At 39.4% G+C, this 14678-nt stretch overlaps 1 protein-coding gene across 1 annotated transcript in view; it reads left to right on the top strand.

Annotated features, from left to right (window-relative positions):
* Positions 1–14678, top strand: part of TENM1 (teneurin transmembrane protein 1) — a 383458-nt gene that overhangs the window by 204133 nt on the left and 164647 nt on the right. The window contains exons 6-9 of the mRNA XM_029911855.1: positions 1633–1832; positions 3315–3525; positions 7478–7579; positions 8917–9111. Of these exons, the coding sequence (XP_029767715.1) occupies positions 1633–1832; positions 3315–3525; positions 7478–7579; positions 8917–9111 (708 nt within the window). The remainder of the gene's footprint in view (positions 1–1632; positions 1833–3314; positions 3526–7477; positions 7580–8916; positions 9112–14678) is intronic.

Below are 14678 nucleotides of genomic sequence, written 5' to 3'. Positions count from 1 at the left end.
GCGGCTTCCCGCCGCCCCTATTGGCCCGGGACGGCGAACCGCGGCCAGTGGGGGCCGTGATTGGCCGAACCTGCTGCGTCAGCAGGTAAATAAACTGGCCCGGCCCGCCAGGGTGCTTACCCTGGCAAGCCACGTGCCGAACGTTGCCGACCCCTGGTCTATAAGGTGCCACAGGACACTCTGCTGCTTTTACAGATCCAGACTAACACGGCTACCCCTCTGATATTTACTTGTGAATTCGTAGAGAACTCATTCTGTACCCTAAGAATAGGTGCTCTACGTTTGGGGAGGATACATGTGTTATTCATTCCTTACACAAATAGATCCTAGTTCCCATTCTGGTGACTCAAAACAGCCATAAAGCCAGTAGATCCAGCACTCTGAGAATTTCCCCTGCCTAGCAAATTATGGCTCTCTTCATTCAGAATGTTGTGTACCGCCTACACTCGTCAAAGTCCATGTAGGATCTCACCAAGGATCCTTATACTATTAATGTATTCTGGAAATAGCTGGCCACAGTTTTACTAGTCCCGTTTTCTTTTTTTAGGAAGCCATTTACAGTATTCCATATGCATTATAAAGGGTAAGATTCCTATTTCATTCTAGTTGTTCATCCTTTTCCCTCATGTTGATGCTTTATTGGGTGAGGTGATACAGAAAAGGAATGGGCTACTGAGTTCAATCTCATGCTGTTAAATCCTCCTAATAACATAGGACCCTCTCCTGCTTCTGCTGAGGTATGTGAGAGTTTTGCAATTTTTGCAATTCACTTTGATGGTTGCAGGATTGGGTCCATGGTTTGCAACCTGTCAGGATGCTAACCGTTGGCAAGCTAAAAAGAACATAAAGGAGTGATACAAGGCAACAAAGCATGCCAATTCATACTCGGTTTGAAATTGCCTCTTTTGTTCCTCCCCTAATATTTCAGCTCACCAATTCAAGAGGTTATGTACTATGATGTCTGAAAATGTATTGCCTGCATAATGACAAGATGCCAAATATCGCATTAGATATAATGCCTGTCTCTATCCTCATGCCCTCCTGTGTTGTATACATCAACTACAAACCATTACCTTTAGCAACAACAGTGTTCTTCTTTATTTTTCAGACTGGATTAGCAATATCATAGTAAATTTGTTAGGAATAGTGATTAGGAGAAATCCTGATTTATACTTCAGCTTTCACTGACCAGTCCTGATAGTCTATTCACTGTCTTCAATACTGTCCATTTGTATACCTTATATTGTACCTACCAGGCTGTGGTCTGGAATAATTGGCAGAAGGAGATACCCCAAGTGTATTCTGTCAGTGCATACTCAGTTGAAAGGCAAACTCAGTTGTTTGTGTGGCCTAATTTCTGTATGCAAAGACTTTCATTTTTCCCAGTTACATAGAGACCCCTCTGCAATCATTAAAAACTACTGAAGTTTCCTGGAGAAAAGCGCTCTAGAGTGTGTAGCTGTAAATCTTGCTTGCAAATTAATTCATTTGTGGATTAACTGAATAATAATTAGCTAATTTCCAACATATTAATACATACTTACTAATTACCTATTATTACCTATCTAGCCTATTATTTTCACACTTTGTGAATATGACAAGTGATTGTTTTCTTTGTTTCTGGAAAATCAGTGTTTCAGAAAGGACGGGCCATAGACACAGGAGAAGTTGACATTGGAGCACAAGTTATGCAGACCATCCCACCAGGTTTATTCTGGCGTTTTCAGATTACTATCCATCACCCGATGTACCTGAAGTTTAACATTTCACTTGCAAAGGACTCTCTGCTGGGAATATATGGTAGAAGAAACATTCCTCCCACTCATACTCAGGTAATTAATAATAATACCAGCAATTCTTTTGTGCTTTACACTTTCAAAGAGCTATATCAGCATTAATATTCACAACGCTCTTATAAAGGAGGGAGAGAGAGATGTAAATATTTTCCCCATCCTTCCCCTCTTCAGCCACACTTACAGATTCTGGGCTCTTCTAAGCAAAAGGACAATGTAGGGGTGTTAGCAGTGCTTATCACCCTAAAGTGAGTGGGGAAGGAACAAGGCATAATCCTGTTCTCCCTCTGCACCAACCAGCAGAGAGAAGGACATGCTGTAAAACACCTCCTTGATCTACCACTGAGGCCGTATGACGCTGTGCCTATATGTTAAGTAAAATCTATATAGTTTCAATCTTGTTCAAAGTTGAGCTCCTAGTATTTAGTTAACTTCCTTATGCACATCCAACAATGCAAACGGCTCATGTGGTTAGCGTAAAAGAGATAAGCCAAAAAGGTATTCTAACTTCTAATAATAATGTTACTTCTAAATGTTCACTGTTAGCTAGGACTTTGCAAGAGGAAACCTAGCCATGCCGGAAGAACCTGATTCATCACTGTTCATACTGAAATATTGTGTAGTCTTAATATATTTGGAATATTAAGTTAACATTTCTGAAGTATAATTAAATCATATCTCATCTACAGTTTATGGGACATATTTCAAATACATGTATTTTATGCCCAAATATATTTAATGCTAGCATTTCCTTAAATTAAATGTTGTTAGTAGATAATTAAGGGATTTGATGTCAGAGGTGCTGAACACCCACAGCTCTGATTGTCTTTAACTGGAGTTGTGATGGAAAATCGGGCCCCTGAATACCTACAAATATCTAAACTATTTTATATTTCCATTAAACGGGAATTTTTAGAAGGTTTTCATCTTTTCAGATGTACTGAAGGCCTGACCAGCGCCCATTAAAGTCAACTGGATCTGGTCCTAAAGCTGTCAATGGCTACTCCAATAAATGTTACCAATTTTTCTATAGCAAGAAATAGATTTCATGTGTATTCACTAAACTGACCACAAAGCAAGAGAAATATAGAGACATCTAAATATTTAGTATTTTTAAAGGCCAATTATTTTCACACCTGGGTGCCAAAAGTTAGGCTTCAAAATCCATATTTTGGCTCCTAAATCATACAGGTGCCTAACTTATGCAAGAAAGTTTGAAAATGTCAGATCTACCCCCATTACACAGGTGTAATTCTGGAGTTAATTTATTGGGTTCAATTGAGAGAGTCTGGATTTACACTGATATAACAGAGATCAGGATTTATCTGTAATAACACCTATTTAGAATGAATAATGGAAGCTTAACAGAGTTGTGCAACCCCTACTCACATTAGTGAACACTTAATCAAGCAGTCCCTTTGAGGGTAACCCTATCTGACCGAGACATTCACAGTAGATTTGTCTGGTTTAAAACACTATACAAATTCTCTAGTTGGATAATTTTTGCCATTATTATTTCAGTTTGATTTTGTAAAACTGATGGATGGAAAACAGTTAATTAAACAGGAACCAAGGAACCCAGAGGAGTCTCAGCATGCTCCTAGGAATTTGATCTTAACATCCCTGCAAGAGACAGGTTTCATTGAATATATGGATCAAGGAGCTTGGCACATGGCATTTTACAATGACGGAAAGAAAATGGAGCAAGTATTTTTATTAACAACAGCAATTGGTAAGAACAGTTACCCTGCCATTCCTATTCTGGTTGTTATGTTAAAAAGCTGCATTTGAAAAGGAGTTATTGAGCCTGATTTCCAATCTGATTTAAACAGATTTTACTTTGTTTTGATTACATTGACTTCAGTGTATTTACTTCTCATTTACACCAGGGTAAGAGGAGAATCATACCTTGCATTAAAAATGGACATTATGATTTAATTAAGCCTTAACCTTTGGTATACCTTAAAATCATTATATACTAGCGTTGAATGTCTATGTATTTTCTGGGGCTTTTAATCTATTGCAAGAAATTACAGGGAAAATGTCTGTGCTCCCTGTGTATGTGGCACCCATACTTTCTTTAAAAAAAAAAAAGCGTTGTATGATGTTCTTCTCCTTCTCTAGTAGGCAAGAGTTAATTAGGAAACTGTGCCCAGCAATGTGCTGACATTATTGATAAGGATGGGGTGCGTACATAACAAAGAACCAGAGGAACCATTTGGCTTGGTTCCATTGAAAACATAAGAAGGCAGGGAGGTGGGCTGCAGGAAGTGTTTGCTAATTGGAAAAAAGCAATAGAAAAAAGAGTGCTAATTTTGAGGGGTTATTATAAATAATGGAGAGTAAAGAGAAAGCATAGTATTTTAATAGTTTAAAAAACTGAACCGCTTTCTGTTAGAGATACTATGTACTGTTGTTATTCAGCTAATTAAAAAGGTTCAAAAAGTACAAGATTTGCTCAGTAAGAAAAATATAAAACAGTTTTTGCACCTTTTTTTGTCAACCATACAGTGCCACTCTTTGGTACACAAATATCTACCTGCAGTAGGCAACTATCTGAAGATACTCCGTGTTGTCCTTTTGGTGAATCTACCGGCAGTTAATCTTTTTTAATTAATTAAAGAGGGGAGAATGTTTTACTAACTTTAGCTATTGTTGGTGAGCAGTTCTCACAAATGGGGTTTGTTACTCAAAGTTTAATTTAAGGTACAGTACTTTAGTATTTCCAGCAGTCTTGGTTTGCTATAAGACTTTAACCAATTTGCCCTTTAGTTAACCTGTTCAACCATATGTTTAGCAAGATGTCTTTACCAGTAATGGACATGCCATCTGCTCTCTAACAATTAGGTTCTATTTTTACTTGATGCTAAAGCCCTTGATGTATGGGCCAGCGGAGAGTGCCATTCAAACACAAAGATTATCAAGGACTTCGCTCAAAGTAATCAGAAAGGCAATAAGGAATTGTAATGGTGAATTTAGTCTGAAAGAAGACAAAATTTGCTGTGTTTAGAGTGGAAAGTGAGCCTCTTACAAGCAAAAGAGACATTATTATTTAATCCCTTGTGTGTGTTAGCCTGTGATTTAGCATTGGAAGAGTTTCCTTTGCATTTTTCCATTCCAAGGAAGGCTAAAGATAAAGTTTGCCTCCACACTGAAATATCATAGGCTTTACCCATGGCACTTAGGGATTTCCAAAGTCTAATGAGAACATCTAAGAACATAAGAATGTCCATACTGAGTCATACCATTGGCCCATCTAGACTAGTGTCCTGTCTTCCAACAGTGGCCGGTACCAGATGTTTCAGAGGAAATGAGTACAACAGGGCAATTTATCAAGTGATCCATCTGCTTTCATCCAGTCCCGGCTTCTGACAGTCAGAGGTTTAGGGACATACATAGCATGCCATTGTGTCACTGACCATCTTGGCTAATAGCTATTGATGGGACTATCCTTCACGAACTTATCTAATTCTTTTTTAAACCGCCTTCAAAACATCCTCTGACAATGAGTTCCACAGGTTGACTGCATTGTGTGAAGAAGTACTTCATGTTTGTTTTAAACCTGCTGCCTATTAATTTCATTGGGTGACCCCTGGTTCTTGTGCTATGTGAAAGGGTAAATAATACTTCTTTATTCACTTTCTCCAACTATTCATGATTTTATAGACCTCTATCGTATCCCCCCCTTAGTTGTCTCTTTTCTAAGCTGAAGAGTTCCAGTCATTTTAATCTCTCCTTATATGGAACTTATTCCATACCTCTAGTCATTTTTGTTGCCCTTCTCTGTACTACTTCCAATTGTAACATATCCTTTTTGAGATGGAGCAACCACAACTGCACACAGTATTCAAGGTGTGAGTATACCATAGATTTATGTAGTAGCACTGTGATGCTTTCTATCTTATTATCTATCCCTTTCCTAATGGTTGCTAACATTCGGTTAGCTTTTTTGACTGCTGCTGCACATTGAGCAGATGTTTTCAGAGAACTATTCACAATGATTCCACAATCTCTTTCTTGAGTAGTAACAGCTAATTTAGACTCTATCATTTTGTATGTATAGTTGAGATTGTTTTCCAATGTGCATTACCTTGCATTTATCAACATTGAATTTCATCTGCCATTTTCTTGCCCAGTCACTCAGTTTTGTGAAATCCCTTTGTAACTCTTCACAGTCAGCTTTGAACTTAACTATCCTGAGTAATTTTGTATCAACTGCAAACTTTGCCACCTCACTGTTTACCCCTTTTCCCAGATCATTTATGAATATGTTGAACAGCACTGGTCCCAGTACAGATCCTTGGGGGACCCCACTATTGACCTCTCTCCACTGTGAAAACTGTCCATTTATTCTTGCACTTTGTTTCATATCTTGTAGACAGTTACTGATCCATGACAGGACCTTTCCTCTTATCCCATGACTGGCTATTATGCTAAGAGTCTTTGGTAAGGGACCTTGTCAAAGCCTTTCCAAAAGTTCAAGAACACCACATCAGCTGGATCACCCTTGTCCACGTTTGTTGACACCCTCATAGAATTCTAATAGATTGGTGAGGCATGATTCTCCTTCCTGTCCCAGCGATGGTGAGCAGATACACTACTTCTCACAGAAGAACTTTTTCATGCAAAAGGATGTCCCAGGTCCTACTCCCCATCTTCAGAAGTCCTTCTTATGGTGAAGTCAAAGGCTTCTTTCCTCTCCTACTATTAATGTCTAGCACTACCCAATAGCCTGTCTGCTAGGATCTGCTCCTGAACTCAAATTACGCCAGTTTTGGGGCCACCTGGCACTCTCTGCAACAACTGTATGTTTTGTATGGGTCTTGCATCCAAGGACTGACCTGGTTCCACCCTGCTTGTTTTGTGAGAGCTAACATAACTGAAGCCTTACATGTGTGTGGCTGCATGGTCTTGATAGATAGCTATTGTATTGATCTAAACTACTGTACACATTGAAAGACTATGGGAAATATGAATGTAGATAAAGAACGATTAACCATTGTATAGATGCGGGTTTAAGGACCTGTAATCTATATTGGTTTCTTCTCCAGAGCTGGAAGTTGGAATGATCTCCAAGTTTAGCATAAGATTTAAAGAGATTTACTTCTGGAGACCTGAACCTCAGCACTGATTTACTGAAGTGAACTTAATCACATCACTGAAGTGAACATAATCTTGTCAATCAGATTACTAAACTACATTAAACTACACTTTATTCATCCCTTTTTATAAAAGTGGGAACCCTTCTTTCCAAAAAAAAGTTAACTATAGTCTTCAATGAACTGCCCAATGCCTTTCTTCTGTAAACAGACTTAAATTAATGGAACAAAAAAAAAGAATGTATTTAAAGTAAACTGAGAATTTCTCAAAAATTAGTTAAGTTCTTCTAAGGCTTTTAATGGTGGTGAATTTAACACAAACACTTACTTTAAAAGCTTTCCACTGTAGCATATTACAAATTAAATATTACTTGTTACATCTAAACTGTGAAGACAAATCTAATATTTGTAAGTTGCTTGAACAAAAAACTTTGCTTGATGCTGCCTATGAATGAAAATGAACAGTTTGTCTAAGCACCTTCTTTGGATCTTGAGAAATGTATTGCAAATGGTTGTGCTGTAGGTGACACTCATTTCAGAAGCCAGTTCATTCCTTTTATTGCTTACAATTTTCTTCATAAATAGAAATCATGGATGACTGTTCCACTAATTGCAATGGGAATGGAGAGTGTATCTCAGGTCACTGCCACTGTTTCCCAGGATTCCTCGGGCCTGACTGTGCAAGAGGTAATTTTTCTATTAACTGAGTTAAAATACAAGTTGATGAGCATGATTTTTAATATGAATCTTGTGAAGAATGTCAGACTGATGGTCCAGAGACTAAAGACTTGCTAATGTGCCTTTAACCCTCAGCTGGAGGGCCCCTTCAGGTGATGTTTAGGGTAGCTCCTGCCCATTCAGTCTTTGGCCAAGGGGGTGCTAATTAAGGCCAGATGTAGTCAGTTTTGTCATGTGGCCATCTGTCCTCTGCAAATTGGAATAAAACTATCAAAAACCCATTCACATAGGCCACAAAACAGCTATCAGATACTAATAACTTTTAGTTACTACTAACGTGGATTTGAACCAGCAACTCACAGGTGAAAGTTTCTATATCCTCTTAGCAATCCACAGTTTCTCCTACCTCTCCCTCTGGCCATTCTGTAATTTTTAAATCCAAAAAGAAGTGTATTTAGTATTTAGTTTGATTTTTTTAAAAAAATTACTAACAAACATGTCTCGTTAGAAAAAGCAATAGAAGTAAAACTGCCTGTTCTATGCCCTAAGCCTGAGGATGGGGAGTGCCAGAAATTAAAAAGAGGGAAGTATTTTTTTCCCAAAATCAAAAATGTCACTTCCCTGATATTTTAAGGGAGATGAAGAAGGAAATAATCCCGATTCACTGTAAAGACCAAGAGTGAACTCAAGATGCATTGGTATTTCACATAAATGGCTGTAATAATTGGTGGGTACAGTCTTCTGAATATCTGTGTGTATGGAGGTTCTCAAAACTATTCTACTCTTCTCTCAAATTTAAGATCAATTTTACTTCAACATTATACTTTGGCTCAGAGATTGGTTGTAGAACTTTTCACCTCCAGGTTTCTGGTTTACATATAAATCAGTAATGACAAAAACTTCAATAATCTTAAAGTTGTTCAGTGGCATAAAGAAAATAAGTGGGTGATATCTTAGTTCACAGTTAACAGGTATTAACATCACAAAAAACATCCCTACAGTTAGCACTAAGAAGCCTCATTGTGAGAAGTCTCACTAAAGAGATCAAAAAGTGGGCAGAGAGACTGAACTATGGTACCATCTTCTTTATCTGCAGAGCTGCCCATTCTAGGTCAGTTAAGGTACATGAATGGAGCAGAATGGAGAAGCTGGCACTGTAGCGGAACATGTTTGTTGATTAAAAATAATTCATATTCCAAAGCTTTCAGTCTGGCCCCTTTTGCAAGAACTAAAATAACATTGCCAGTAAATGCAATACTATAATTAAAGAATGATAAATGCAATAAATGTTAATACCCTTAAGAATTTAAATATAGCTCGGAAATCTAATTATTTGCCTTCTTCAGACTCATGCCCAATACTGTGCAATGGAAATGGAGAATATGAGAAAGGTCACTGTGTATGTCGCAATGGATGGAAAGGCCCAGAGTGTGATGTACCGGAAGAACAATGTATTGATCCAACCTGCTTTGGCCATGGTACTTGCATCATGGGAGTATGTATTTGTGTCCCAGGATACAAAGGAGAAATTTGTGAGGAAGGTTTGTGCCATTTCTCTTATTTATACCTTTTTAGTGTGTTTTGTTTAAATTGATGCCACCTTTGGAATTTAAGTCCTTAGGAAACCATGTCGATTTTAATTACTCTTGAGAAACATTAGGATGCTTCCTGGTAGGTAACTTCACTGGGTCATGGGAAGCGTATTAGGCTTCCAAATCCTAATGAAAGTCAATGGGAATTAGGTACTTAGTTCTCATTTGTCAAGGGAATAGAAAACTTTTTTATGTTGGGGGCTCAAGTTACAAAAAATAAATATAACAATAGCGGTTGAATATTGTTTTTCACACCAGCTAATTATTATTGCAGGGACAATCCTCTGCCAACTCAGTTTGTTCTCTACAGCCCAGGAGTACAGTTCTCTGATAGATTTCAAGCAGCTGAGACTCTCTTTCCCTGGAGTATCAGCTGACTCTTGGTTGCCAGGGCGGGTTGAAGGTCTCTCCTTAGCAGGCTCTGGCTCCTTTCTTCCCTGGCTGGGAAATGTCTCAGCAAGAATGGGCTCTGATTCTTGTGAAAAGGAATATTCTGTATGCCTGAGTGAGGGTTACCTGCCTGTACTTCTCCCAATATTTCTGCATCCAGGCGAGCAGTTTCCCTCTCCAAGATAGTGCACTCACCCCTTTTCGCACCCCTTGTGTCAGGGTACCATGCTGCAAAGGGTTTTCTCTGGTTCCTCCTACTGGCCCTCTGCCTCTCAATGGGTCTTCCGTGGTTCAGTCCTCTGGCCATGTCACATAAAGTTCAGTCCCCCTTTGGGGTAACAAAAGGTCCAGTTGAAAGTCCAAGCAATAATTCTTCCGCCCACCTCAGGTTCCATTGAAGAGTTCTTACTGGCCCTCCCTCACAAAAGCCTAACTTGCTCCTGCAGAGTTACTCCTCTGTTGCTTGCTGAAGTATCCTTACTGGCTCTCCATCAGGGTCTCCTCCCCCAGAGCCTAATCTGCTCCTGCATTTGGGCTTAGGGATTGGTAAGAAAACCCAAGCTCACCTTGTGCTGCTTCCCATAGTCTGTGCTCAATACAGGCTCTCTTTGGTTCTCAGGCCTCTGGCTTCTCCATTCTTTGCTGAACTGATAAGTCTTCAACCGTCTCGGGTTCCACTGAAGTACTTTTATTGAGCCTGTCTCAGGGCCTCCCCCAGAGTAGCCCAACCTGCTCCTTCAGAATTCTCCCTTTGTTGCTTCTTGGCTTAGCAGGTATTCCCTCACTGCTTCGCTTCCCCAGGGTCTCTGGCAGCTTCCTCTAGGTATCCCCCTGGTCCTTGTAGGCCCTAGTTCAGGGCTTCCCCCACAGGAGCCTGTGCTGCTCTCTGTAGGCCCTCCTACCGGACTTCCTGCCTGTTTAAGTCCGGTCTCTGGGTTCCCACCCCCAGGAGCCAGACCCTGCTCCCTGTGGGTTTTCCTACCCACAGGAGAGTTCTGCCTTCTCTGCAGTCTCTCTCCCAAACTGAGTTCTCCATTCTGTTTGTATAGTCTTTTCCTAACCCTTTCACAGCTGATGTCGCTAATTATCATTGTCATCATATCACCATCAGCTGGGGGCTAACTGCTAGGTCACAAAATAGGCTGAGCCTGACTTGCCTTAATGCGCCAGCCAGCCTGTCACACCATCCTTCCACAGAGGCTTTTGATCTTCCTGCTCTTTCTTTGTAGGGGGTGCTTTGATCCCCTCTCTAGGGAAACCAGGGATAGGTTCAGCCAACTGCCACTCCTCTGGGGCTGATTCCCAGAGCATCCTGATTGGCTCTTTCCCTCCTCCCACTCCCAACCCCACATGACTTTCAAGTGCTCTTTTAATAAAGGGATGTGGGAGGCCAAATATCATGGTGGAGCCATGCTTTGATTCTTTGGCTGTCCTTTAGCGCCTCTGACCCCAATCCTATTATGCATAGGAAATAAATGGCCTCCAACTGCCATCTAATTTATAGTCTTTTCCTTGTGAGTCTGTGGCTAAGAGAGGAACCAAGAGGGTTACAAAGCAAAATATAAAAGCAGATGTTTTTCAGTGTAATCAATAGATCCAGGTGTAGTCCGTTTCTTCATTCTGTCACCTAGACTGTTCTACAAAGAACACACTGACTATATAAAACCAAGAGGCCAGCTAAATGCTCCCATTTGCCAGAGGCTAATGTGTGTTTTTTAATTCAGCAATCTATGCCATTCTTTTTAAGTTCGTAGTGACTGAGTAAAATACAAAAACAAAGTGTATATTTTCAAGGTGCTAAAAATGAAATCACTTAAAACATTGCTGAAATAAAAAGAAAGAAGCTAAGCTACTAATAACAGGTGGATCAGCTTCTGCTGGTTGTAGCATTCACCTGTTTCTACCATTGTATAGAACAGGAACCAAAAGTCAGTTGCCTGATACTGTTAGCATTTCTGAGAGACCTCATCAACCACAATGTAAATCTTTCCCTGTGCATAACTTTGGAAAACAAGACCATTCTTTCTGTTCATCCTGGTTGATGATTTTCAGTGGCTCCATTATTATTAAGCTAGTGACAGCATACTTCGTTTCCACTAGTGTACAGCTTTTAAATGCAAACTACTTTTGACTAAGTACACAGATGAAACTTTCACACAGTCCAGATTCTCTAATTGGAAAAAGGCATGAGACAAATATGACAGGAAAATATCTATCATGAAGCAGTTGATATTCTTAAAAAGGCCACAAAGAATGTTAATACATGTATTCAGAACCCTAGAGGAAAGATTAAAATAGGAAAGCAGAATGAAAATACTAAGTGTTGTCTTATACAAGGACGCACGCTGCAAGGCCATCATACTGAACAAACTAAAACTGCACTTTTAAGTGGGTAGAGGTAGACTGCAACTTTTTTTAGCTGCTTTTTTCAACTGCTTTGTTTGATCCTGATGTTTCAAAGCGGCTGAAAAAGAGTCAAAACAAATTCACAAGTTCAGTTATTCAGAATCAGAAACTGGAAATCTTACAATCTTAAGATTTCTAGAAAGTTGTATGCAATTATGTATGCAATTAGTATCAATTGTAGCAACCAGAGTGAAACCGGTGAGAAACTATACAAGAGCCAAGTATTGTTATTTATTATGTACTCACTGTTGTAGCATGATTTGCATGAAATGCTCTATTTCAGGACATTAAATATGAAGCGTTAAGTGAATCACCGGGCATCTGTATCTTTTCTCCAACAAATTGCACTATGCAGAAGCCCTGGCTTCACTTTCTGAAAACTGCCTTGGACTGTGTGCAGATTGGGAGGTTGTGAAGAACAAAAGATCCTGAAACAAAACTTCAAATTGGTTTCATAACAGCTCACACAGAAAAGTTTAACTTCCTCGCTGATATTGAATTAGATCAGAAAGTCCGAAACATGGTAGACTGTCCGTGCAAAACTCTGCAAGTGTTAAATGTTTCAGCAATAGAAGGCCAATCTGTTACAAAGATGACACTCAGTTCATCTGATTGGATGGTCTTAAGTAAGATCTATAACTTTATCTGGGAGCACATCCATCAAAAAAGTTTAAAGTTGGAGATCGTTGGAATGCCTAAACTTCCAAGGAAGAGAGAAATTGCCAAGGAAATGCAAATAGGGACTGGAGAACCCAGCTGTACAAATTCAGCAAAGGAATTTTAAAAGAATTTCTTTGAAGTAGGTATAATCTTAAAATGTCCACTATTAAATCACGATTTGTACAGAAAGGCTACAAAAATATTCAAAATCTTGAAACTCTCATAACCACTCCAAATCTAATAAAAACACAGGTTCCAAGTATGCTTTGGTTGTATGGTTCTGATTTCAGCCATGATCAAAAGATTATTCATCTTCATCTGTTGGAAGCCAATTGTCAGCTTATAGAAGAGTCATTCAAGTCAGTTCAGAAATATCTGTGTTTGTCAGTCAAACCAAACATCAACTGTTTTCCAAAGTGGTGAAATTGATTATAACGCTTTTGGTGGGGCTGGCAACCAATGTTGTAAGCGAGCATAGTTTCAGTGCCCTACGTCATATTCAAACGTGGTTTAATTCACAATGGGACAATCACAGTTCAATTGATGTATGATTTTACATGTACACAAGTTATTAAACTGATGACTTACATCTTACAGATCTTTCAGAAGAATTCAATTGAAACCCAAGGCAAAGATATTTTCAGATTAGCTAGTTGTTCTCTTCATTCATGTTTTAAAAAATGATGCTTTAATCAGTAGTTTTGCATCATGACTAAATTTGTCCACTTTTAATAAAGTGTGATAAATGCTTTGTTCCAAAGTCAGTGTTTCCTTTATTTATCAACGCAGTCCCTATTTTGAGAGGGAAAAGGGGAGCTCCCAAACCCCAGTTTTCTGTACCCATGTTTCTGCCTTTGAAAGTTTCCTCACTATTTTACTGCCATCTGATTCCATTTAAAGACACTTTTCTAGCAGTGGCAAGTACACAACTATAAAAAGAATCTCTCCATTTTTCCATTGCAGAACACTATTTTTGTCATGTTTATAATTTAACCAATAAAACTGTGCTCCATGCTAAAATTGTAAATACAGAAATCAACTTTCACCACACTGCTTGAGGATGTAGCTGAAGGCATCATTTCCCAATGACAGTCCTTTGCTTAAATCCACAATTAAATTTTAAAAAAATAAACTGGCACCTTTGCAAAGACCTTATGGATTGAACTTTCAATAAAATGAATTTAGCTATTGTAAAGAATAATACATGGGAAAAGTTTAGCAGCTATATAGACTTGTTTGATCTCATATAACTCAGAAATTATTTTTTTAAAAAGAGATCCTCAATAACTGAGCCATGTGATGATCTAATCACAAGTGCTGCTTACAGAAGTTGTTGGTTTATTTTAAAGCAAACTAAAGGATATAATTTCTTCCCAGTTTACAGGATTTAGCTGCACATCTCCCAGTTGTGAAATACATACATGTTTGAAAGATGTCCTGATTACTGGTATATGTTAATGAGATTTGGTGTCATGTGGCCTGTTAGATTACTTAAAATGGATTACTTCTCTAAGGGACTGATCCTGTGAGGTGCCTAAAGCCATCAATGTGTACTGAAGTCAACAAGAGCATTTAACACTTCACAGGAGGTGGTCAGCACCTCATGGGAGCAGGCCCAGAGTCTTAGGGTATGTCTACACTACGAGAGTAGTTCGATTTTAGTTAAATCGAATATGTGCAATCGATATTAGAAAGTCGAACGTATGTGTCTACACTAAGGACAGTAATTCGACTTTGTCAGTCCACACTACCAGGGAAAGCGTCGACATTGGAAGCAGTGCACTGTGGGCAGCTATCCCACAGTTCCCGCAGTCCCCGCCGCCCATTGAAATTCTGGGTCAATCCGCCAATGCCTTCTGGGTAAAAAAATGTGGCGAGGGTGCTTTTGGGTAACTGTCGTCATCCGTCAGTCACTACCGCCCTCCCTCCCTCCCTGAAAGCGCCGGCGGGAAATCAGTTCGCGCACTTTGTGATCAGTGACAGCGCGGACGCCACAGCACTGCGATCATGGATCCCGCTGCGACCATCGCTGCAGTTGTGGCCGTTCTCAACGCCTCGCA

The sequence above is a fragment of the Terrapene carolina genome, unplaced genomic scaffold, assembly GCF_002925995.2.
Source record: "Terrapene carolina triunguis isolate 2854851 unplaced genomic scaffold, T_m_triunguis-2.0 Scaffold131, whole genome shotgun sequence".
Lineage (NCBI taxonomy): Eukaryota > Metazoa > Chordata > Testudines > Emydidae > Terrapene > Terrapene triunguis.
This window is presented reverse-complemented; position numbering and strand designations above follow the sequence as displayed.